The following is a 26,400-nucleotide window of genomic DNA, read 5'->3' on the forward strand; positions in this document are numbered from 1 at the left end:
ATCTTGAGGATCTACAGATCATGACTCAAACTGCCAAGCTCCCAGGTGATCCTGTGACGCCTGGTTCAAGGGCCACACTGAATAGCAAGTGTCAAGAGCAGTGCTTCTCAAACTCTAATGTACATAAGAATCACCTGGGATATCATTAAAGCAGCTGTCTGGACCCCACCCACCAAGATCCAGATTCTGTAAGTCAGGAATAGAACCCAAGAACCTGCATCATTTTTTTAATTCATTTATTTTAATTTAAGAATAACTGCTTTACAATATTGTGTTGGTTTCTGCATACATCAGCATGAATCAGCCATAGGTATACATACGTCCTTTCCCTCTGGGACCTCCCTCCCACCCCTTTGGGTTGTCACAGAGCACTGGTTTGAGCTCCCTGAGCCATATAGCAAATCCCCACTGGCGATCTGTTTCACACATGGTAGTGTACACATTGCCGTCCTACTCTCTCCGTTCATCCCACCCTCTCTTTCGCCGCTCCCCCATGTTCACAAGTCTATTTTCTATGTCTGCATCTCCATTGCTGCCCTACAAATAGGTTCATCAGGACCATCTTTCTAGATTTCATATATATGTGTTAAGGTAGGATATTTGGTTTTCTCTTTCTGATTTATTTCACTCTGTATAATAGGCTCTAGGTTCATCCACTTCATTAGAACTGACTCAAATGCAAGAGCCTGCATTTTGAATGAGGTGATATGCAATGCTGCTGGTCCCACACTTCAAGTGTGAGAGAGTCACCAAGACCACAGAAGGAAGAAGAGGCACTTGGGGCTTCCCTGGTGGTCCAGTGCTCCCAGTGCAGGGGACCCGGTTTCAATCTCTGGTCAGGGAACTGGATCCCTCAGGCTGCAACTGAGACCTGGCACGGCCAAATAAATAAATAAATATTTTTTTTAAAAAGGAAGGAAAGAAGAGGCACTCAATACTGCCTACCAAATGAATAAAAGATATTGCAGGGATACCAGAAAGAATAAGAATGTAGCAAAGCCACTAGATTTTGCAAGGTGAAGGTCATAAGTGAGGCAGAAACCATAAAACCATAAAATGATTTCTGCTTTCCTTGGTTCTCTATTTTCAAGCAGTAAGCTTTCCCCCGGCTTCTGTATTTTATCTTGGGAACAATTACCTTACCAAAGTGCTGTAACTATTTTTGAAAGAGAAAGCAAATCAATTATTTGATTTTCTTTTCAAGGCATTGGAGGTATGCTAATAGGGTACCTGGGAGCTCTTCTCTGTGGATATGCCTAAACCATCTAGAAGCTACATTTATTAAGGACCTTTGGAGGTTATTCCAACTTCTTCAAATACCAGAGAACAGTTGTAATGTTGCTGACACTTGTAACTTTCTTTAGGGCAAGGTTTCCAACCTTGACACTCCTTATGTTGAGGCTGTTGGAGAGCAACACTACATGCAACCATTAGATGCCAATATCATCTCCTGCCCCAAGTTGTGACAAGCCAGATTGTCTCCAGATATTGCCAAATGTTCCCTGGGAGGCAAAAATCAGCCCCAGTTGAGAACCACTGCTTCAAAAGCAATGTTTGAAAACCTAGTCACCTTTCTAAGAAGTCTGACTTATAGCTTGGGCATGTTGATGCCAGGTGGTAAAGACAGAGCACTACCAGTAACCAGTACTAGGACCACCCTTTGGATTCTTGAGGCAACAGAAAAGACTAGTTTGACTTTCAGAAGTGGGAAATTTTATTGACCTCACTTATACCAAGAGCCTAATAGATGGTGCAATACTTCAAACTTGTCTCATTGGTACAAAAGCTGGATGTATGATACAGGATGCTTGGGGCTGGTGCGCTGGGATGACCCAGAGGGGTGGTATGGGGAGGGAGGGGGGAGAGGGGTTCAGGATGGGGATCACATGCACACCTGTGGCGGATTCATGTTAATGTATGGCAAAACCAATACAATATCGTAATTAGCCTCCAATTAAAATAAATAAATTTATATTTAAAAAAAAAAGAAACCTCTTTCCAGGCTCAGCATGAAAGAGTCAGCTGCCACTCTATGCCCTGTAACAAAATACCATAACCACCACATCATATGAGAGAAAGCATTCATCAGCTTGCCACACAACTATCATTTGTCCAGGAGGTTCTTTCCTCTCCTTTCATGAGTACTTAACATCTTGTGACTTAAACCAAGTACACAGAAAAGATGAGGATTGTATTAGAAATCTCAGTGCTTGTTTCTCTTCCTCAGTAGAGGTCATCAGACAAATAACCAGAGTGCCATAGAGCCTACCTATAAACCAGTGGTTTTCAAACTTTAGCCTGCATCATAACCAGCTAAAAGCTTGTTAAACCACTGATCACTGGACTATACCCCCTGAGATTCTGATCTACTAGGTCTAGAGTGGGGCCTGAGAATTTGCATTTCGAGTGATGCTGATAGTCCAGGGACCACACTTTGAGAACGTGACTGGAAAGCAAGTAATAATTCTCAGACTTGGCTGAACATTGGTATTACCTGAGGAATGTTTTTAACTATTGGTGTCATGGCCCCATCCCAAACAAATGAAATCAGAATATCTGGGCATGAGATCCAGTCTTCAGAGTGTATTTATTAGTTTCTCAGATGATTCTTGTATAGAGCCAGCATTGAGAAACACTGAACTAGGTGGAATGTATTCCAAAGCACTGGGGTACCTCTACCCCAGGTGGCCCTGCTTAATGGAGGGCTTTAGTATGACTTAATCCCATATTCTTACCCATTATGCTTCTTTGAGGATTACTTCTCCAGTTTCACCAAAATCATCCTAACACTGTGGTCCAAACAAGTCTTAAGCCATAGGTGTGTATTCTCTACTGCATGTTTCATTGAGCTGTAGACAGCAATGGAGCTGAAGATTGCAAATCAGAGTCTGAGAGGAAGTAGCCTGCTGCTACTGCTAAGTCACTTCAGTCGTGTCCGACTCTGTGTGACCCCATAGACAGCAGCCCACCAGGCTCCCCCATCCCTCTGATTCTCCAGGCAAGAGTACTGGAGTGGGTTGCCATTTCCTTCTCCAATGCATGAAAGTGAAAAGTGAAAGTGAAGTCGCTCAGTCGTGTCCGACTCTTAGCGACCCCATGGACTACAGCCTACCAGGCTCCTCCATCCATGGGATTTTCCAGGCAAGAGTACTGGAGTGGGGTGCCATTGCCTTCTCCCAGGCAAGTAGCCTGCTGCTGCTGCTGCTGCTGCTAAGTCACTTCAGTCGTGTCCGACTCTGTGTGACCCCATAAACAGCAGCCCACCAGGCTCCCCCGTCCCTGGGATTCTCCAGGCAAGAACACTGGAGTGGGTTGCCATTTCCTTCTCCAATGCATGAAAGTGAAAAGTGAAAGTGAAGTCACTCAGTCGTGTCCGACCCTCAGCGATTCCATGGACTGCAGCCTACCAGGCTCCTCTGTCCATGGGATTCTCCAGGCAGGAGTACTGGAGTGGGGTGCCATCGCCTTCTCCGGGCAAGTAGCCTAGAGGGCAGCAAATCAAGGCTTAAGGAGTCTACAGCTGCTGGAAGCCAGGAAAGGCATGTCAACAGGCCAAATCATCAGGACAGGACTGGGACTTCTGCTGAGGCTGGATACCAGGAACATGGTAGGGATTCAAGCCAGTAGCTACCAGTTCAGAAGTAGAACACTACTAAACCAGAATGAAATGTATTCTTACAACAGAGACAGATGTTGCCTTAATTTCTAGAAAGTGCATTGCAGTAAGATCCATTGTTTCCTTATCTTTCAATTCAATCCAGCGATTTTCATCTGTTGGTGTTCAGTGCCATGGTAGTATGGTCAAGGGACATGTTAAAATACCTCATCAAGTGGTAGCATTCATGAGTTTTCTGTTTAAAGAATTGCCTTTTGCCTGATTGTATCTTTTTTTTAAGTGCATGCAGGCTTTCTGTAGTTGCAGTGAACAGGCTTCTCATCTCTCATAAGAGAACATGGCTTCTCTTATTGCAGAGGGTGGGCTCTAGGCACATGGGCTCAGTAGTTGCAGTGGAGAGGCTTAATTACTCTATAGCATATGGGTTCTTCCTGGACCAGGGATCAAACTCGTGTCCCATGTACTGGCAGATGGATTCCTAACCACTGGATCACCAGGTAAGCCCTGAGTCTTTATATCTTAATCAGATCAAATAGGGCCTTGGAATTAGCAAACTTAAATTTTTTCACTTTGACTATTTTTAGCAAAAGGAAGGGTGATTCTTCCAGGGACCCAGTTGCTTTGGACTTACCTATAGGCTGGGAGTGTGCAGAGCAAAGTACTGAGCAAAGCACCCTCAGCAGTTCAACACGGCGTTACTGTCCTCCATGTACCATCTTGTTTACAGTAACAATCCTAAAGAAATAGTCTTTTTTAATTCTTCAAGTGAAGTGGGCACCCAATGAGAGAGAATCCAGAAGTTGAGAAAGAAGCTATCTTGCTTCAAAATATGCATAAGACACTTGTATATGACACAGTTCCTATTGTCTCTCAATAGATTCTGGAGAAAGCAGGGCCAAACATCTCTAATTCACAAAATGAAGGGTTCTCACAATTCTCAGGAAATCTTCTCACAATGTCCATGACTCTCCTGTACCCTGTGTGAAACATCTTAACAAATTGTTAGTTCTATGGAGAAGGCAGTGGCACCCCACTCCAGTACTCTTGCCTGAAAAATCCCATGGACAGAGGAGCCTGGTAGGCTGCAGTCCATGGGGTCGCTAAGAGTCGGACATGACTGAGTGACTTCACTTTCACTTTTCACTTTCATGCATTGGAGAAGGAAATGGCAACCCACTCCAGTGTTCTTGCCTGGAGAATCCCAGGGATGGGGGAGCCTGGTGGGCTGTCGTCTATGGGGTCGCACAGAGTCGGACACGACTGAATCGACTTAGCAGCAGCAGCAGCATATAAATGTTAACGTTCATCATCATTAACCTAAATTATTTCACAGTTCAGTTTAGTCGCTCAGTCATGTCTGACCCTTTGCTACTCCATGGACTGCAGCATGCCAGGCTTCCTGTCCATCACCAACTCCCAGAGCTTACCCAAACTCATGTCCATCAAGTCGGTGATTCCTTCCAACCATCTCATCCTCTGTCATCCCCTTCTCCTCCCACCTTCAATCTTTCCCAGTATCAGGGTGTTTTCCAAGGAGTCAGTTTTTGGCATCGGGTGGCCAAAGTATTGGAGTTTCAGCTTCAGCATCAGTCCTTCCCATGAATATTCAGGACTGATTTCCTTTAGGATTGACTGGTTTGATCCCCTTGCAATCCAAGGAACTCTCAAGAGTCTTCTCCAACACTGCAGTTCAAAGGATCAATTCTTTGGCATTCAGCTTTCTTTATAGTCCAATTCTCACATCCATACATGACTACTGGAAAAACCATAGCTTTGACTAGATGGACCTTTGTTGGCAAAGTAATGTCTCTACTTTTTAATAAGCTGTCTAGGTTTGTCATAGCTTTTCTTCCAAGGAGCAAGCATCTTTTAATTTCACGGCTGCAGTCACCATCTGCAGTGATTTTGGAGCCCAAGAAAATAAAGTCTCTGGCTGTTTCCATTGTTCCCCCATCCATTTTCCGTGAAGTGATGAGACCAGAATCTATTATCTTAGTTTTTTGAATGTTTTTCACTCTCCTCTTTCACTTTCATCAAGAGGCTCTTTAGTTCTTCACTTTCTGCCTTAAGGGTGATGTCATCTGCATACCTGAGGTTATTGATATTTTAAATTTCTTTCACAGATACCCAAATTTCTAGTAAGTTGGAAGGAAATTGAAATTAATAGGCTAGTGGTTGTGAGAAGGAACTTGAGCAATTCTGCTAGTCTGTAGAGGGACAGCATTCACAGAACCTCACAGAAGGACATCAGAGGGGATTAACCAAGATTGAAGCCACTCCCTCAAGTGTGCCATTTGCAAGTAAACACAGCACTCATCCATGCGAGGAGACATAAAGCATGTTAGAAACAGTTTTTGCCCAGCAAAAGATGGAAACACTTGTGAAATTTGAGCCTCCACTGCCGCAGTTTTGAATACTCATAGGTCATCCCTCAGGGTTGGTAAGATCTCTAATAGAGACATGAACCTTCTCCATCCCAGGCCCACAGCTCTAGCACTTCTGGGGCCCAGGAAGAGGAGGAGTGTCAGGAGTTGCGTCTCCAAGGCCAGCTGCTTTGAGGGAAGGACCTGGGGTATGTGTGTCATGGGAACAGCTGGCTTTCTTGTCCCATTGTCAGCTCAGAACAGGGGTATGTGATTATTGATTCCTGTTCCAGTCTGTCCCCAAGAAACAATGACTTCCTTCATTTGTTTGTAGATCTCTACAGGCACTTGACAGAATCATAAAGGCTGATTGTGAATTATAAAATGTTTCTAAATAGATTATACAAGTACATTGTCTTGAATATCATATAATTAGGACTTGAAATCATTATTCCCTGATGATCATATAGTTTGTCCTCAAATTGACCTTGAAAGGTGTAGACCAAAGGTGGATTTTCACTTGGAAGTTGGGACACTTCTTGTGAAACAACATAAGATGTTGATTTGTTTAATCCCATTATATAAACTAACCTCTTGGTGGCAGGAAGTATGGCTGTATTATATATATTCTGGGCTCCACATAACAAAAAATTATCCAATTATAGAAAATAATTTTAAGAAATCACTTTTCCAACTTTTTCCATTATGCTAGTCATATGCTAGCACGTGTTAGCAGAAAAGTGAGAGCAGGTGCCAGAAGTTTAAGAACATGTGTTAAAAAAAAAAAACAATTTTAAATTGAGCACATCCTAACAATTAACATAATCTAATTTAAGCTACAAAACACTTCAATCCAATTGGGCAGGATGTAGTTGTTTCAAAGGATAATTTTAGAACCACTGATTCAGTTTAAATGTTAATTTAAACACACTGTATTTTAGTTTTTAAAAAGGGTTTTGTCTGGTTTTAATATCATGTATTACATAAACTGTGGACTTTTATTCAGTCTTAGTTCAGTTCATCAGGCACTTATTGGCTGCCTGTTGTGTAGAGAAAACCCTGACTAAGTGTATGAGCCTTTGTCCTGAAGAATCTTACAATCTGAGGAAGACATGTAGGCCCAGTAGAGCAGGCGTCCCCAGCCTCCAGGCCACGGACTGGTACCTCCTGTCAGATCGGCGGCAGCATTAGATTAGAAATAAAATACACCGTAAGTGTAATGCACTTGAATTATCTCAAAACCACCCCGCTCCCCATCCATGGAAAAATTGTCTTCCACGAAACCAGTCCTTGGTACCAAAAAGTTTGGGGACTGCTGCTGTAGAGGACACATACATTTTAAGTTATGAGAAGCAGCAAATTGTGATAAGTGCTTTAATGGAGTTATAAAGGAGACAGAATGGGAAAAGGAGATGGTGTGAGTGAGAACCTGGAAAATGGACGTGGAGGAAGTTAGGAGCTGGAGGTAACGAGGTTCCTCTGGAGTACGGGATATTTGGAGGATGTGGTAGGGCATGCAGTTAGAAAGACAGGGAGGTGCTACATTTTACAGTCTTGAGAATACCAAACTAATGAGCCTAGATTTGACTTTGTGCACACTAGGGAGGGTGTTTGAGTGGGGGAGTGGCCTGATCAAGTCAGTTTGGGAGTAAGTCGCAGGATGAGTTGAAGGTGGAGAGGAAATTAGAGACTATTTTTGAGTGATATAGATGCCATCTGTCTCGTTAAAAATCCCAATAAGTAGCTGTCTTGCGATTTGAAGTATTTGATACGTAAATTCATGTTGTTTAAATTTTAATGGTTAATTATGCACTGGCAAGCTTACTAGTCTGATATTTCTAACAGTGGGCGAGCAAAAGCTTATACAGGGTAGCAGTGATAAGGCATGAACTTCCTTTTTTTGGAGAGGGGCAAGAATAACATCTGAATCCGTACCCTAGATAGTCTCCTAATTTAAGGAGATGTTCTCTTAGCCAAGGAAAAGAACCACCCAGATTGTCCTTTGAGAAACAGATCCAGAAAATGCATCTATCAGTGGATGAAAATAAACCAAGGTGAAGCAGGACTCAGGTAAGACAGTCTCTAGATTAGGACCGAAAACCAGTTTACCTGGGTTCACAAAGTCGAGCTTTGCCACTTACAGACTGTAACTTTAGGCTTATTAGTTAACCAATCTGTGCCCCAGTTGTTTCGCTTGTAAAATAGGAATAATAATGGTACTTGTCTCAGGGGTTGTTATGAGGATGAAATGAACTGATACATGTAAAGTGCTCCAAATAGTACCTGGCATGTAGTTATCTCAATAAATGTTAACTGTTGTTAGTCAGCTGCTGGGCAGTAAGTTAACTGCCTATGACATATTACAGTTTACACAGTGGCTTTATGGAAAGCATTATGGAAACCTCCCTGCCCCTACTCCCTAGTGACTATCTGTGCAACTGATCCTGGACACATCCACTAGGCCATTTGAACTCCACAATCACTAGTTACTGCTGCTATTAACAAGCCACCTCAAAACTTGGAAGCATGAAACAACAGCCATTTTATCATGCTCACAGATTCCTGAGTCAGGAATTCAGTGGGAATTGCTTATCTCTGCTTCACAGTGATTGTGCCCGTGGTTAGAAACGTCTCAGATGATTGAGGAGAATGCCAGCAGGTGGGGCAGGATCCACCGCCATAGAAGGCTTCTTCTCTAACCTGTCCGGCACTTTGGTGGCATGGTGGAAAGGCCAGGCTTAGCTGGGACTGTCACCTAAGCACCGACATGGGTCCCCTTCACCATGGTGGCCTCACGGTAGTTGTCAGACTTCTTTAGAGTGTTTCTGCAGCAGAAGCTATATGCCTTTTATGATGCATTCTCAGAAGCCTCATTGCAGACATTTCTCTGTTCTCTGGGCTTCCCTGGTGGCTCAAGTGGTAAAGAATCTGCCTGTAAGGCAGGAGACCCGGGCTTGATCCCTGGGTCAGGAAGATCCCTTGGGCTTGGAGAATTTCATGGACAGAGGAGCCTGATGGGTTACAGTCCATTAGGTCACAAAGAGTCAGACACAACTGAGCGACTAACACTTTCACTTTCCCTGTTCTCGATTGATTGAAGCAGCCACAAGCCCGAGGGAGTTGATTAGACCATGCTTCTCAATGGGAGGCATATCAAAGCCTCTGGGAGCCATATTGAAAATCACCATTTTAGTATTATCTTCTAATGCTGGATGAGAAGCTTGAGATTCAGTACAGGTTTAACATACTGGTTTGTCCAGGGTGAGTTGCACAGATAGTCACTAAGATAGTTAGGGATGGGGGCGAGGAGGTTTGCAGGCTTCTAACCTAGTTCTTCTAACTCCAAATTCTAATTCTCTCAATTAGATTATTCATCCTCCTTCAGCTTAGATATACTTCTTAATATAGGAAAATTACAGGAAAAAAAAATTAAATGGCGTTGTGTATATCAGATAACTTTCTATTTATTTATTTATTTGTGGCTATACTGGATCTTTGTTCCCACACATGGGCTTTCTCTAGATGCAGCACGAGGGCTCTAGAGCACAGGCTCAGTGGTTGTGGCATATGGGCTTAGTTGTTTCGAGGCATGTGGAATCTTCCCAGACCATGGATCAAACCCATGTGCCCTGTTAGGCACACAAATTCTTAATCACTGGACTACCAGGGAAGTCCAAGTAACTTGCTTCAAAAGCGATAGTGATATAAAAGTATAAAGTTTGCATTTATAAGAGGTTGTATACAGACTTCATGTTTTAAAGAGATCCTGGAATGGGTTCAGTGGTTCAGTCCCAAGATTGGTCAGAGAGAAATTTAGTATCATTTTCTCAAAAGGAAATTTCTCTGAAAATATCCCAGATGCTTAACTGTGACTTCCTTTGTCTCTAGGAAAGTCTCACCTGGCCATTGTCCAGCGGGTGAATAACGAGGGAGAAGGGGACCCCTTCTATGAGGTGATGGGCATCGTCACACTGGAGGACATCATAGAGGAGATCATCAAGTCAGAGATCCTGGATGAAACTGACCTCTACAGTAAGTGGCTCTTGTCCAAAGCCATCATATTTTCCTGTGAGGTTCTCAGAGCTGGCTTAATTTAATGAACAGTGTGAAAGGGGGTCAGGACAAGCCCCAAGTGTTGCTGTGTGTGCCCCAGGGGCTGGCATGGCAAGATGCCCCAGCCTGAACCACCGATGAGTCACTGAGAGTATGCTAGCTAAATGTTTATCAAGAGAGAACCTTTAGGAACAGAGCCAAGACTATGAAAAGGAGACCTCCTGGCCTTTGGATGGAGGAAATGAAGTGCACCTCGGATGACCTCTCTGCCCTTGTTTCTGTCCCCTGTGTTGTTCCTGGCTTGTCTCTTTGTCCACCTGGACATAGACCCCGGCATCCCTGGGGGTTCCACTCATGATTCACTCACAACAACATCAGCGTGCTGTGGAGACTCATGACATCACCCAGCACAACCTAAGCCAGACCTAAGTCGTCCTTTTAGACGCTGCTCTTGTCCTGTGTATGTTTCAACCCTGCTGCCTGGTTCCCCTCCTCCTCCCTTTCACCCCTGGCTCTGGTCTAGTCTCCTCACCCTCCTCCCCAATCCTCCCAGGAACAACACAGGTTCCTCCCTGCGATAGTGACTGCTTTCGTTACTGAGTCTTATCAAAGCTTTGCTCACAAACATTACAAAGGCCTGCTTTCCTCAAAAATGGGAGTGTTATCAAATCCACGGGAGTCCCTAGGCCAGTAAGTGTCCCCTCCTCCCAGTTTCATCAAGTATAACAGCAGTCCCCATCCTCCCCTCAGAGAACCCACTCCAGATCTGTGTCCTTGGTTTGCTGGGGCAACTGTTCAGAGACAAGCTCCTAGTAGAAAAAACTTCAAGACGCTAAGGCAGTGAGTGGTGCAGAAAGAGTGCTTCCCTTTGGGGTGAGAAGAGATCAGACCAAGGTGGGCCAAGCCTTGATGAAACTTAGCAGGAGCGTCACAGTGTCTGCTGTTGCAGTGGAGCCCCGGCCCAGCTCATCACCTTAAAATAGGGGCTGATCTCTCCATCCCCCAGTCCTTTTCCCCTTCTCCACCTCTGACTATCACTCTGCTCTAGATTTAGAAATCCCAAGTGTCTCAATAGATATATTGGTGAAAATATTCACACTAAAGTGTTAGTGGCTGATGTTAATAGTAGTGACAGCAGTCTAAGTGAGTAAGCTCTTCCTAGGGCATTTGTTTCAACAACCTGATAAATTGAAGGAATGGGGACTTCCCTGGCAGTCCTTGGGTAAGACTCCATCTTCCAACGCAGGTGGTATGGGTTCAGTCCTTGCTTGGAGAGCTAAGACCCCAAATGCCTCATGGCCAAAAAAACAAAACATAAAACATAAGCAATTTTTAACAAATTCAATAAAGACTTTAAAAATGGTTCACATCAAAAAAAAGTATTTTAAAAATAAATAAAATAAAATAGAAGGAATGAAGAGGGAGATCAGAGGAAACTGATTCTCCAGTGATTAACTATTTGGTAGCATTCTGATGGAGGAGAGAGAGGGAATATTTAGACGAACACGTCATATAAATCAGAAGGTTACTTACTAGTAATGGAAAAGAGTGGTCTGATAGATATCTTTGCTGCTGTCTTGCTAAACCATCCCCTCTCTAAAAGAGAGGGTTATGATTTTCCCATTCTTATAAATAAGCATGAATCCTTAAGAACGGTGAGAAGGCTGAGGAGCCAGGACTACTGTGTTGCTTCTCCCCAGATCCTGACCCTCAGGACAGCTGGGCCTGGATCTCACTGTGGGATCTCACCATTTGTGGCAACCAGACACAAGGAGCCTTAAAGCCGGGGCCGGAAATCCAAGGCAGGCCCACAAAAGAGCAGTGTGAAGGAGGGCACTTTCTTCCTTCTAGAAGGGAACTCAGTCATGTGGCAGAGCGAAATCAGGAGGGGGAGAGTCCCAGGGAGCCCGTCCCCTGGAGTTCTCTCCCTTTCATTTCCAGTGTGTCTGTTCAGCCTGCACTGAGAGTTCCCTGAACCGCTGTTTTGCTCCAGGGCAACTTTAGAAAAACCCTAATCTGCTTCTCTGCTTCCCTAGCACAGGTTAAGATAGGTTAAAGTTTCAATATTTTACTCAGTACTAAGGGAAAGCAAGAGACATATGACCAAAGAAAACCTACCCTTTATCCCAAAACAGATTTTTATTGATTTATTTGGCTGTGTCAGGTCTTAGTTGCAGCACTCAGGATCTTTTTAGTTGCAACATGCAAACACTTTGTTGTGGCATGTGGCATCTTAGATCCCTGACCAAGGGTCAAACCCAGGCCCCCTGCCTTGGGAGCGTGGAGTCTTAGCCACTGGACCACCAGGGAAGTCACCCCCTGGGGGGAAAAAAAAAAAAAAAAATATATATATATATATATATATATATATATATTTAGAGAGAGAGAGACAAGATTTTAAAAAGCAGAGAGAAAAATTAAACTGGAAAAAGCAGAGATTTTTTTCAATCAATAATCACAATACTCCTGCCTGAGGCCCACCCGGAGAACTCACCTTTATGGATTATAGAGCTAGTTGCATTTTTCTCCTTTCCTTTATTTCCCCCAATTCTCTCCCGGTGGAGGGGCCAGGGTTGAAGCAAGAGAATTGTGAGTGGAAAGAGGAGTGACCACCCCCCACCTCCTTTGGGTGGCATCCGTCTGTACCGCTCAGAGCATGGTTTCAATCAGTGGGAAGACACGAGGTGAGTCCAGCTCTGGGGACAGGAGTATGGCCGAGGCATAAACCCCCAGGCCCTGCCAGAGTCCCTGATGCTAAGAACACAAGTCCCTCGTGTGTGAAGTCCTTTTTGTAAGCATACAGTTATTTGTAAGCATTTCACAGATAGATTCTGATGGGAGTCTTATAATAACTACCTGAGATGAGCAGAAAAATTACAATTAATCATTAACCTTATGGGGCTTCCCTGGTTGCTCAGACGGTAAAGAATCTGCCTACAATGCAGGAGACCTGAGTTCTATCCCTGAGTTTCGAAGACCCTTGAAGAAGGGAATGGCTACCCACTCCAGTATTCTTGCCTGGAGAATCCCATGGACAGAAGAACCTGGCAGGCTACAGTCCCTGGGGTTGAATACAGTCGGACACGATGGAGTGACTAAGCATGCAGACACTAAACTTATGAGCAGAAGAGTTATGATTAATCACTAACTCTATTGTATAAATTAAAGCACACAAGACTGTGATGCTTAGAGATGCTGCACGGCTCATAAGCAGGGGAGCCAGCCCTAGAAGCCTGAACTTTGGAGCCCCAGGCCAGCCTTCCACTTTTCCACTGTTCACCACTTCAGTGCGATTAATACAGAGCCTTGTTGACACTTTCCAGAAATCCCCATGGTCCCAAAGGACCTGTCTCAGGTGAAACCTCCAAAAATCAACAGTGACTCTGAGATAGTTGCGATCTGTCCCCTGTCCCCACAGCAGACAATCGGAAAAAGCAGAGGGTCCCACACAGGGAGAGGAAGCGGCACGACTTCTCCTTGTTTAAGCTTTCCGACTCAGAGATGAGGGTGAAGATCTCGCCACAGCTTCTGCTGGCCACACACCGCTTCATGGCCACAGGTATGATGACCCTGCCCTCCTGCATCTCCACCCCAGGCAGGCAAGGCAGCTCTGGAGGGCGGGACCCAGGCATCAGTCATCCTTAACACCTTGCAACGAGTCCAGTGCAGGGACTGAGAACCTCTGTTCCAGAAGAGGAGGTTATCCTTGGGCAGGGGCAACAGGACCCTACATTTGCTCGTTTTCAGCCTCCGATTTTCTCAGGGTAAGTGAGTATGATGCAACTCTGCTTTTCTCTCTTCTACTTGAGAAAAGAGCTGAGGAATCCACCACTGCACTTTCCCTTCCTCTACCTGCTTCATGGTGGGGGTTGGTGGCCCAGAGGGTTCATCTGGGAGGGACAGGCGATGTCCTATGTAGCTACAAAGCCCTGGGGGCCCGGACTCTCCAGGGGCCATGTAGGCCTGTGAGCTATGAGTTCTTCAAATACAGACATGGATTGTGAATCCCAGAATCTTTAGAGAAAAAAAAAGAGAGGATCCAAAGATAAACTTCTCCTTCTTGTAAAGAAGGTAAAATTGTCTTTGAACTGTCTAATCTCCTCATTCATGCCTAATTATGTGCTGACCTAGAACAATCACACACATTAGTAAGTTCACTATTTAATTAATCCAGCATGTATTTATTGGGTGCATAATGAATGCTAGTACTATTCCAGATGCTAAAAGGTAGAAAATTTTAAATTGGAGCTTCTTTAGGGTTTTAAACGTGTAATATAGTTCTGACTTTATAGTTCTAATATAGTCTTTCAATGACTACAGATGTCAACTGGATATCTGATTTCCTGGAACAAAGCAAATGTATCTGTAAATATAATGATATGCCGTAATATAATAGTATAGTATAACATAACATAATAATATAGTATATAATAATATCTATTAATATGTAAAGACAATGCAATGATGCTTCTTATTGAGAACTTTCCACTTAAATAATTAAGTGTTCCTGTTAACTTGAAATTTCATTTCACTCAACAGATATACATCATACAAATAAGTCAGATTAAATTCTCTGTATTTCATTTGATCATAGCATTAAAACAAAAACATTTTTAGCCATGTTCACATGGCTTACTTATCCATGTCTAACTCCAGCTGCTTTTTAAACCACTTTATTGCAATATAGTTGACATACAAAAAATGGTACATATTTAATGTAAACAACTTGATGAGCTTCGAGATACACATACATTCATAAAACCATCATCATAATCTGTGCCATAAACATCACTTCCAAAAGTTTCCTGCCACTTTCTATATGTGTTATTACTATTCGTGTGTGTGTGTGTGTGTGTGTGTATGTGTGTTAATATAAGATCTTAGCAAAATTTTAAGTTCAATTCAGTTCAGTCGCTCAGTCATGTCGGACTCTTTGCGACCCCATGGACCGCAGCACGCCAGGCCTACCTGTCCATCACCAGCTCCCGGAGTTTACCCAAACTCATGTGCATTGAGTAGGTGAAGCCATCCAACCATCTCACCCTCTGTTTTCCCCTCCTCCTCCCACCTTCAATCTTTCCCAGCATCAGGGTCTTTTCAAATGAGTCAGTTCTTGGCATCAGGTGGCCAAAGTATTGGCGTTTCACCTTCAGCATCAGTCCTTCCAGTGAATATTCAGGACTGATTTCCTTTAGGATGGACTAGTTGGATCTCCTTGCTGTCCAAGGGACTCTCAAGAGTCTTCAGTATAGCATTGTTCTTGGGCTCTATATGCTGTGCAGTAGATCTCTAGGATTTATTCATCTGGCACAACTGGAACTCTGTACCCTCTGACTAATATCCCCATTACCTCATTCTCCCAGCCCATTCTACTCTCTGTTTCTATGAATTTGACTATTTTAGATTCATCATATAAATGGTATCATGTAGTATTTGTCCCTCTGTGCCTGGCTTATGTCACCTAGCATAACATCCTCCAGGTTCATCCATGCTGTCACAGATGGCAGGATTTTCTTCTTTTTTAAGTCTATGTGCAGCTTTAAATAAAGTGAATGAGAAAATTAATAACAAAATTGACACTGTCATAACAGTGACCTGAAATGCCAGTGCAGGTACCCATATCCCCAGAGGGCCCGAAGATGCACACTTGGGCTTAAGACACCCCCCGACCCACCCACCTACGGGAATTGCAGGATGGAGCATGGAGCATGAATGGCTCTGGTTATGTCCACCCTGACTCCTCCCTGCTGCCGATTCCTCCTGCCTTCACCCTCCCCTAGAAGTGGAGCCGTTTAAGTCTCTGTACCTCTCGGAGAAGATCCTGCTTCGGCTCTTGAAACATCCCAACGTGATCCAGGAGCTGAAGTTTGATGAGAAGAACAAGAAGGCCCCGGAACACTACCTCTACCAGCGCAACCGCCCCGTGGACTACTTTGTGCTGCTTCTGCAGGTGAGTGGGAAAGCCTTGGACCCTCCAAGGGCAAGGTAGGACTTCTCCAGGCTGACGAGGAATGCCCATGCCTCCTCCGAGCCAGGTTCCAAGGCTGCCTTGGGAGCAAGGCCAGTTGGGGCGGGCGTTTGTCCATGACTCACAGAAGGAGACAGGTGTGACTGGCTGGCATCCTAGAGTGATGGGATCTTGATGGCATTTAGTCTGATGTCAGCAATGTTTGTGGTTGGGGGTGCAGTGGGTAACTCCCAGCCGAGGGGTTCTGCTGCTGAACTTCCTAAACTGGTGTCCTACAAAATCCCTATCACCTCTTGTCTCTGCTTGGCCATGCCCAGGAATGCAACTGTGCACTGCCTCCCAAATTGCAGGCACTCCTTGTTTTAAGCTCTTCTCTCTGTCGAGCTAAAACCTCACCATCTCTGATTTCCACCCACTGGTCCATGCTCTGCTCTCTGGAGGCACATGAAACAGGTCCACTCTCTCTGCCACACTTCAACTGTTGCAGTCCCTTAATCTTCTCCTTAAGGGCGCTATGAGGGAATAAACAAGCAAATGAGAGAGCTGCAGCATCTTCCTGGTACTCACATGAGTACAGTCACCCACCCTGCCCTGAGGGGGTGTAAATAAGCGGAGAGGCCTGTTAATAAATGTCAGGCAAGGTTCCAGCCCCGCCTCCTGGCCTGGCTCCACCATTAGCCCCGCCCCTATTCACAGTCTCTTCCCAGTAGAATCTGGTGAACCCTAAATACAATGATTGTCTTAAAATCTTAATTAAATTCACAGTGACTTAGAAAGGGCCTCTCTGTTACAGTCCCCCTGCCACCTGTCTGCTCGGACATGGTATATGCCTCAAACCCATCCTTCCAGATAACCTCGTTAAAATGCCTTCTTCTCCAGAAATGGAGTCGCATTCTTTACTGTTGGAAATTGAGAAGGGTGTTTACATTGTTTATATAACACAAGGAACACTAGTAGAGTCTTATGCCTAATATAAACATAACCATTTTCAAATAAATCTTGGCGGGGGTAAAATATAGGGGCAAGAGGGTAGGTTCAGAAATTGGAAAGACCTAGTTTTAAAATTCCAATATTGGTACTTGTTAACTAACCTTGACTCAGTTATTTAATCTTTATGAGCCTCAAAATTGATTCATCTATAAAACTGGGGGTAAAAATAGTACAGGCCTTGTAGGGTCTGGGATGGATCCATGCAGTGCATACACACGGTTTCAGACCCCTAATAGCATACCATATGCTCAAGCTTCTCACAGAATCTGGCTTTATCTCAGCTAGAGATAATAGAGATGGTCTATCAGAGAAGGCAATGGCACCCCACTCCAGTACTCTTGCCTGGAAAATCCCATGGATGGAGGAGCCTGGTAGGCTGCAGTCCATGGGGTCGCTAAGAGTGGGACATGACTGAGAGACTGCACTTTCACTTTTCACTTTCATGCATTGGAGAAGGAAATGGCAACCCACTCCAGTGTTCTTGCCTGGAGAATCCCAGGGTCGGGGAGCCTGGTGGGCTGCCATCTATGGGGTCACACAGAGTTGGACACGACTGAAGTGACTTAGCAGCAGCAGTCTCAGACTATACCACTGGAGCAGTTTATGGGGTTTATAGGGTCCTGAGCTAGCTGGACCTGCCTCATGAAGGAGCCATTAGAGTCTTCAAGGAAAGCTTGCATGTTCATGACTGGATACTGCTTTATTAACTAAACAAGAACTTTACTGCCAAGGGCTCCTGAAGTTAAAGCTGCTGTTTCAAAACATATCTGGATGGAATTCACATTCTCCTGTGATAAGATTTTTAGGTCCACTTATTATCCAAACAGAAGTACTTAGGGTCATCTTCACTAAAAGAGCTGGAAGTGCTTGTCCACACCCTTAGCACACTACCTTCTTTCTCCAGGGTAAAGTGGAAGTGGAGGTTGGTAAGGAAGGCCTTCGCTTCGAGAACGGAGCCTTCACCTACTATGGTGTCCCAGCCATCATGACCACTGCTTGCTCAGGTATTCCAGTTTCCAAGCCATAGCTTATTGGGGAAGCAGTGGGATAGTGGAGAAAATGCATCTGGGTTCCAAGTCATGACTCCTGTTATGGACCCCGGACAAGCCTTTTACCTTCCCGGACTTTAGAAGTGGAAGTACATAGTAGACTGTAACATTATCCAGTGTTAGGGATGGATAGTGGTAATTTTCAATATGAAAAAACACATTTACTCTTTATACTTCCACCTGATTACCTGTTTTTGCAGGGTTGATTGGTGCTGTGGGTGGGGTGGGAGAGGGAGAATTCCTTTAAGAAGGTGTGTTTTCTGAATTGCCTCTGAAACACACTGCATCCTTCTGTCCTTAGATAACGATGTGCGGAAGGTTGGAAGTCTGGCTGGATCCTCTGTCTTTCGTATGTATCTCTCAAACCCCTCCCTCGTCCTCCCTGCCGAGGTCCTGCCTCAGCCCAGGCTGGGGACCCGGACCAACCACTCTCAGCCTGGGCTGGGACTAACATAAATGCTGGCAGCCTCTTTGTATGCTCTGCCAGGAACACTGCTTTCTGCCAGGTACCCGCAGACCACAGGGCAGGGGGCGGGGGAGCTTAGTTTCTGAGAGTCTAGAATGTTTTCTGCTGCTTCTCTGCTCATGTGCAAAATGATGAATGCCCAGCGAGGGAGGTTGTGAGGGGAGGCACCATTTGCTATCACCTGCCAGGGAATGCAAGCAGGTGGTTTTGTGTGCTCTGCTGGAGGTTGAACCGTTCCTTCTCTGCTGTGGTAATTCACCTTCTGTCCTCTACTTGCAAACCGTAATATGCTATTATTGTGTCTGTGGCATTTAGTAAGCAGCAACAGCAAGATCTTAGGATGGAAAGCCCAGGCTGGCACGTATATTGCTCATCTGCTTCTCTTTGCTCGTTGACCACATCTCAGCAGGTGGGGAGGGGTCTGCGGCTGGCCATGCATGCTGATGGCAGGGGCTGGCACAGGCTTCTGGTGGGTGTTCTCTGCCCCTTCTGTACTCTACCTTCTCTCTGCTTCCTGCATCAGTTATCGTACTTGTGTTTAGAGGGCATGGCATTTGTTGTGATATAAGTGTGATCCAAAAAGCATTATTTCTCTAGATTTGTCTTTGATTCACCAGTCTGAATTTTGCATTGCTTTCAGCTCTTAGTGTTTATGGTGGCCATTTTAATGCCAAATGGGTGTTTTTTCTCATCATAAAAAAAAAAAGAAAATCTTCCATAGTGCTTTATATTGGGATTTATCAGAGGGTCCCAAAGCTTGAAATCACAATCCACGGCACCTGAAAAGTAGGTACTGTTTTAACAGAGAAACTAAAGAAATGACCTGCTCCGAATCACCTCAATGCAACTATTTACCTCAGTGCATTCCAGTGGCCTGACTTGTTCAAACAGCACAATGAAATACAGATCTTAGATCCAACATGTTCAAGGATGTCATTTCTATGTGGGAATATTGGGACAATTTACAGTGTAATTTCCCATCCTGGCCCAACAGAGGACTTAAAAGAAATTGAAATAGCTGCCCACACCCAAGGAGTGGTCCCACATATGTGGAAGGAGGGCTGTAACAAAAAACCCTGGTATGTTGTTATATAAACTGGCAAATGTCAATTAAGGTTGGTGAAGGAAGCATCAGTTTGCAGAACAAGAAGTCAAGATATGGGAGAGGGATGGTCTACAGGACCAAGTAGACCTTGGTTCTCTAAAGGAGGTCTCCACCAGCCATCACATTGGTCCTTGCTCAAGGTAGAGTGACTACTGAGATTCAAAGTGTTACCTAGATGTGTTGGCCTTTACATAAGACCAAAAGAAGTGGGGACTCTAGGGGTAAATTGCTGCGTAAAGGTCCCAAGCCCATCTAATTTACATGACTTTCTTTCTTTAAAAAAAATTTTTTTAAGTAGTGGGAAAATGTTATTTGGTTCCTCCTTCCTTCCTGTCTCTAGTTCTTCCTATCAAAATCCATTTTATCATTGAGACAGAATAAACCTGCAATAGTAATCTCTCCTTCAAAACTGGTTAACTAAAAAGAAATGTTAACCTCTCTTTCCCTCCCCACACTTCTGAGCATCTTTATTTATCCATCTTCAGGAGGAAAAAGAAATCAAATTAGCTTGTAGGGATATAGAGACATTTTCCTTTCTCCCCCACGAGCCCTCCACATCTAATAGAGTTAGGTGTGGATAACTGCCAAGCCCACCACCACTACCCCCCTGCCCCTGCTTATTCCAGGTCCACCTCTCAGCCCAGGTCCAACCACCCAGCATCTTTCACTGTCCAAGAACCTTACTTGTAGGTCAAGAAAGAGCTTAAGGCTGGACCACAAAGTGATGGATTCTTGTAGGGTCTCAGTCTACCTAACTAGCCCTGTCGTTGATGCCAATCTGGAGCTTTGTCAGCCTTGAGGGTGATAAATGAGATGATGAGTTTGCCAGAACACTGGCCCTGTGACCGATGCCTCAAAGTTGAGTCTGAGGTTATAAGTCAATCCCTCTGCTTTTCCTGTGCTGGGTGAAGGAAACACAATCAGTATTGTCTCCTTTGTCTTGGTTCTGATTGCCAGGGAACCCAGGAGGACCAAAGTGAGCCTGGTAATCCGGAGGAATGGGGTCTGAGCTCAGCGTGACCAGAACAGATGCCCACAGGGGTGTGGAAGTGGGAGAGAACAAGGCTCCTATTTGCTTGACTGAGATATATTTAATTTGTAGGCCAGAAGTACGAGGATTCTTCTCGAGACAATGGGGTTTCTTATTCCAGTGTGTCTTGCAACACTAGGGGCCCATTTAAATATTCCTTGACAAAGAATGTGATTTCTTGACAAAATAAATGATTATCAGGTAGGATAAGGCTCTCCCCTCTCCCCTCTCCCCTTTACACTATTGGGTAATTTCGGGCAAATCATTGGGTGCAGCAACTAAGACTGCCAAAGCCACCTATTTCAGAGTGCTGTCACCTGCAGACTGACTTCAGTTTCTTGGAAGGGACTCTGGGAATGATCAGATAAGAGGGATAAAGACAGATTGCCTCCCGGACTGCTGGATCAGGATCAAGGTCGGTGAAGGACTGGAATATTACTACACATTCCACTCCACCCAGGCCCCAAGTGATAGCCAGCACCATTTCAGACTGTGGGGAAAGAGAGCGAAGGAAAAGGGGATAGGAAGAGGGGTACTTTGGAGCACTTGTACTGGCTAAGAAGTGACTGATTTAGTTTATCAAGTTGATTCACATGAAGATTGCTAGAAACTGCCCTTCCTGTGTCCCAAGGCTCTAGCTGTGCACAGTTCCTCCCCAGCACTGTGCCCACAGAGGGAACTCCTATGAGTCCGAGGCAGAAGATGGCCTCCTCTTCCTCGAGGATGCCCCCCCTAGCAGGAGCTTGCACTTTGCTTTCAGCCCTCCCGCAGGTGAGAAACCCTAAGGCAGTCTGGAGGGCCCCGAGGGGATGCAGTGCTGGGCTCCCAACACATGTGCTGGCTCAAAAAGGAACAGACGGAACACTGCCCATGCATACTCCCTGCTGGGGCACTGCCTTTCTTGTCACTGGTGGGTCTCATCCCCTCTGAGATTATTGTGCATCTTTCTGGAAGAACTTCAGCAAAATCTATTTATTTTCTTCTTTCCGGAGAGTGACTTTGTGAGAAGATGCGATTTCCATGTTTCCAGAGGCAAGACTCCCTTTGGCAGAGAAATGGGATGTTGTGAAGATCCAGGAGCAGACTGTCTCACCCACTTTGCTCTTTGTCTCTCTCCTTTTGTGTTTATCTTCCCCTTCACAACTCACAAATCCTTGACTCTTTAGTGCCCGTCTCTGTGTCTCGTACCTTCGCCTTCAGCAGAGGGGACTCTCTGGCAGGCTCCCCAGGTAAACATGCATGGGGTCTCGGTCTCCATAGATCCATGGGGTCTCCATAGATCCATGGGGTTTACAAGAGGCCTTTGGTCTCTGTCACTGTCCCGCATGAAAACTAGCCTCTCCCAACAGACACGCCCAGGATGTAGGCATGGCACGATGCATTGCTACTACTCACTGGTACTCACTGCCCAAGCATTGCTGGTGCAGCGGTGTCACTTATGAACTTAGCCCCCAGGGATATGCCTGTGTGCATCCATGTGAGAAATGGGGAGGGCTGGAGAGGAACGGTCTGAGTTTTTCCTTATCGTTTGTCTGACTGCAGAAAGGAGGGATAAGAGGTGCAGCAGATGAAAAATGGGAGAAAACAATGAAAGGCTATGCTTTATTTCCATTTTTCCTCTGTCTTTTCCTCTACGTGGTCTCTGACCTCAGTTAACCACTAACCCCACCTCATCTTCCTTGAAATGTTACTATGTAGTGACCATAATCGCTCTGGCTCTGCTCACACAAAGGATGCTATATTAAAAACTTCAGAACAGCTTTTCATTAGGTTGAACCTCTCCTGTTAATGAAAAGTTACCGATTTCCTTTTAATCAGGTAAAGCAGCTCCATACTATAACTCTAAGATGGAATAGAATATAATAAATCTGAATAATCGGTTAAGAACTTGTTTCCTTTTTTCATCCCTAGAAGTTGATCTCTTAGTTTCATGGAGGAAATAATGACCAAAATAAGGATTTATTTAAGTTACCCTGAAGTTAAAGCACAATCCACTTCCCCACACCCTCTACATCCATCTTCCTTATTCCAATGCTATGGTAGTGATTCTGAGGCCCCACCATAGCCTCATCATCAAGAAATCAATTGTATTTCACTGTGTATATAGTAGATTCTCAACATTCAAATAGGCTGAGACCTCAAACCCCCAAATTTGCAACTTCAGAACTATTTATGTTGACTTCTACGTTCTCACAAATCACAGTTTTCCATCAAAAGCCATCTGGTTCCCATGCTTATCTGTATAAAACAAATTAACCACCTTCTCCAATTTTATCAGTTTTCTCTCTTCATGGTGATTTTCCACCAATAAATAAAATTTTTTTTCTCACTTTGTGGGAGCTCATGCCTTTATGATGACTACAGGAGAATGGCCCATCAGAGATGCCATTCTGGTGCCCTCACCAGCTGAGTGGTCACTCCCACATGCCAGCAAAATTAGAAATGACCACATCACGGACCTTCAAGATCCTTCCCACGTGGGGAGTCTTGATGAATGAATAATGTGCTCTTTAGTTTCAGCAGAAAGGGAAGATGCACATTTTTAAAATATTTTCAACTAAAAAGATCAAAGCATTAAAAAAGAAGAAGAATGAAAGCATGAGAGCTGGAATATACTTTTTAAAAATCAACCCTCAGCTCATCAGAAAACCTAGTTAATGAAAACTTCCTACTTAAAAAAAGGTTAGTTCTAGTTCATCAGTATAATCCTATAATTGAGTATTTCCAGTCATTCTTACTTCTGTTCCATCTCAGCAGAAGAAGAAGCCTCACTCATTGGATTTACAGAAAGCAGTTCTGGGAACATTCTGGCCCCATACTTGATTTATTAATACAGATGCATTAATTTACATATATTATGTCTTCAGTCCAGTTCAGTCGCTCAGTCATGTCCGACTCTCTGTGACCCCATGAATTGCAGTATGCCAGGCCTCCCTGTCCATCACCAACTCCCGGAGTTCACTCAAATTCATGTCCATTAAGTCGGTGATGCCATCCAGCCATCTCATCTTCTGTCATCCCCTTCTCCTCCTGCCCACAATCCCTCCCAGCATCAGAGTCTTTTCCAATGAGTCAACTCTTCGCATGAGGTGGCCAAAGTACTGGAGTTTCAGCTTTAGCATCAGTCCTTCCAAAGAAATCCCAGGGCTGATCTCCTTCAGAATGGACTGGTTGGATCTTCTCGCACTCCAAGGGACTCTCAAGAGTCTTCTCCAACACCACAGTTCAAAAGCCTCAATTCTTCAGTGCTCAGCTTTCTTCACAGTCCAACTTTCACATCCATACATGACCACTGGAAAAACCATAGCCTTGACTAGACGCACTTTTGTTGGCAAAGTAATGTCTCTGCTTTTGAATATACTGTCTAGGTTGGTCATAAATTTCCTTCCAAGGAGTAAGCGTCTTTTAATTTCATGGCTGCAGTCACCATCTGCAGTGATTTGGGAGCTCAAAAAAATAAAGTCTGACACTGTTTCCACTGTTTCCCCATCTAGTTCCCATGAAGTGATGGGACCAGATGCCATGACCTTAGTTTTCTGAATGTTGAGCTTTAAGCCAACTTTTTCACTCTCCTCTTTCACTTTCATCAAGAGGCTTTTTAGTTCTTCTTCACTTTATGCCATAAGGGTGGTGTCATATGCATACCTGAGGTTATTGATATTTCTCCCAGCAATCTTGATTCCCTCTTGTGCTTCTTCTAGCCCAGCGTTCCTCATGATGTACTCTGCATATAAGTTAAATAAGCAGGGTGACAATATACAGCCTTGACGTACTCCTTTTCCTATTTGGAACCAGTGTGTTGTTTCATGTCCAGTTCTAACTGGTGCTTCCTGACCTGCATATAGGTTTCTCAAGAGGCAGGTCAGGTGGTCTGGTATTCCCATCTCTTTCAGAATTTTCCACAGTTTATTGTGATCCACACAGTCAAAGGCTTTGGCATAGTCAATAAAGCAGAAATAGATGTTTTTCTGGAACTCTTTTGCTTTTTCCATGATCCAGCAGATGTTGGCAATTTGATCTCTGGTTCCTCTGCCTTTTCTAAAACCAGCTTGAACATCTGGAGGTTCACAGTTCACGTATTGCTAAAGCCTGGCTTGGAGAATTTTGAGCATTACTTTACTAGCGTGTAAGATGAGTGCAATTGTGCAGTAGTTTGAGCATTCTTTGGCATTGCCTTTCTTTGGGATTGGAATGAAAACTGACCCTTTCCAGTCCTGTGGCCACTGCTGAGTTTTCCAAATTTGCTGGCATATTGAGTGCAGCACTTTCACAGCATCATCTTTCAGAATTTGAAATAGCTCAACTGGAATTCCATCACCTCCACTAGCTTTGTTCATAGTGATGCTTTCTAAGGCCCACTTGACTTCACAGTCCAGGATGTCTGGCTCTAGGACAGTGATTACAGCATCGTGATTATCTGGGTTGTGAAGATCTTTTTTGTACAGTTCTTCTGTGTATTCTTGCCACCTCTTCTTAATAGCTTCTGCTTCTGTTAGGTCCATACCATTTCTGTCCTTTATCGAGCCCATCTTTGCATGAAATGTTCCCTTGGTATCTCTGATTTTCTTGAAGAGATCTCTAATCTTTCCCATTCTGTTGTTTTCCTCTATTTCTTTGCATTGATCATTGAGGAAGGCTTTCTTATCTCTCCTTGCTATTCTTTGGAACTCTGCATTCAGATGCTTATATCTTTCCTTTTCTCCTTTGCTTTTTGCTTCTCTTCTTTTCACAGCTATTTGTAAGGCCTCCCCAGACAGCCATTTTGCTTTTTGGCATTTCTTTTCCGTGGGGATGGTCTTGATCCCTGTCTCCTGTACAATGTCACGAACCTCATTCCATAGTTCATCAGGCACTCTATCAAATCTAGTCCCTTAAATCTATTTCTCACTTTCACTGTGTAATCATAAAGAATTTGATTTAGGTCATTCCTGAATGGTCTAGTGGTTTTCCCTACTTTCTTCAATTTAAGTGTGAATCTGGCAGTAAGGAGTTCATGATCTGAGCCACAGTCAGCTCCTGGTCTTGTTTTTGCTGACTGTATAGAGCTTCTCCATCTTTGGCTGCAAAGAATATAATCAGTCTGATTTCGGTGTTGACCATCTGGTGATGTCAATGTGTAGAGTCTTCTCTTGTGTTGTTGGAAGAGGATGTTTGCTATGACCAGTGGGTTCTCTTGGCAAAACTCTATTAGCCTTTGCCCTTCTTCATTCCATATTCCAAGGCCAAATTTGCCTGTTACCCCAGGTGTTTCTTGACTTCTTACTCTTGCATTCCAGTCCCCTATAATGAAAAGGACATCTTCTTTGGGTGTTAGTTCTAAAAGGTCTTGGAGGTCTTCATTGTTATGTCTTACTCCCATCTTTTTTTTTTTTGGTTACACCACATGGCAGGCGGGATCTTAGTTTCCCTACCAGGGATCGAACTCTTGCCCCCTTCAGTGGAAGCACAGAGTCCTAACCTTTGGACCTCCAGGAGAGTCCCTGGAAATTAAGAGGGCTTTTAGGTTTTAAAAGACCTGGTTATTTTGTTTAAATCCCGACAACCACCTTAGGAGATGGGCAGAAATTGTTTGGGGACAATAGGTAAGAAAACAACTCTAAGAAAGTAAGCGGTTGGCTCAGTGTCAGACGTGTAATTAGGATGCGGAGGGCTGAGGACCAGAATCCAACTCTCTTAGGCCTTGTTCTGTTGCCTGGGACCTTACTGTGTTTCTGAATGTGGGCCTGTTGTGCCCTCTAGAGGGCTGTGACTTGTTTGCAT

General features: G+C 44.3%; 1 protein-coding gene across 3 annotated transcripts in view; it reads left to right on the forward strand.

Moving 5' to 3' along the window:
- CNNM1 (cyclin and CBS domain divalent metal cation transport mediator 1) overlaps positions 1-26,400 on the forward strand; it is a 72,421-nt gene that overhangs the window by 19,582 nt on the left and 26,439 nt on the right. For 2 of the 3 annotated variants that reach the window (XM_059881949.1, XM_005225629.5), the window contains exons 2-7: positions 9,868-10,011; positions 13,451-13,591; positions 15,813-15,982; positions 17,895-17,994; positions 18,341-18,388; positions 21,807-21,869. In XM_059881949.1, the coding sequence (XP_059737932.1) occupies positions 9,868-10,011; positions 13,451-13,591; positions 15,813-15,982; positions 17,895-17,994; positions 18,341-18,388; positions 21,807-21,869 (666 nt within the window). The remainder of the gene's footprint in view (positions 1-9,867; positions 10,012-13,450; positions 13,592-15,812; positions 15,983-17,894; positions 17,995-18,340; positions 18,389-21,806; positions 21,870-26,400) is intronic. The other variant, NM_001206394.2, reaches the window with a different exon arrangement.

Source organism: Bos taurus, chromosome 26 (genome assembly GCF_002263795.3).
Source record: "Bos taurus isolate L1 Dominette 01449 registration number 42190680 breed Hereford chromosome 26, ARS-UCD2.0, whole genome shotgun sequence".
In the NCBI taxonomy this organism is placed as follows: domain Eukaryota; kingdom Metazoa; phylum Chordata; class Mammalia; order Artiodactyla; family Bovidae; genus Bos; species Bos taurus.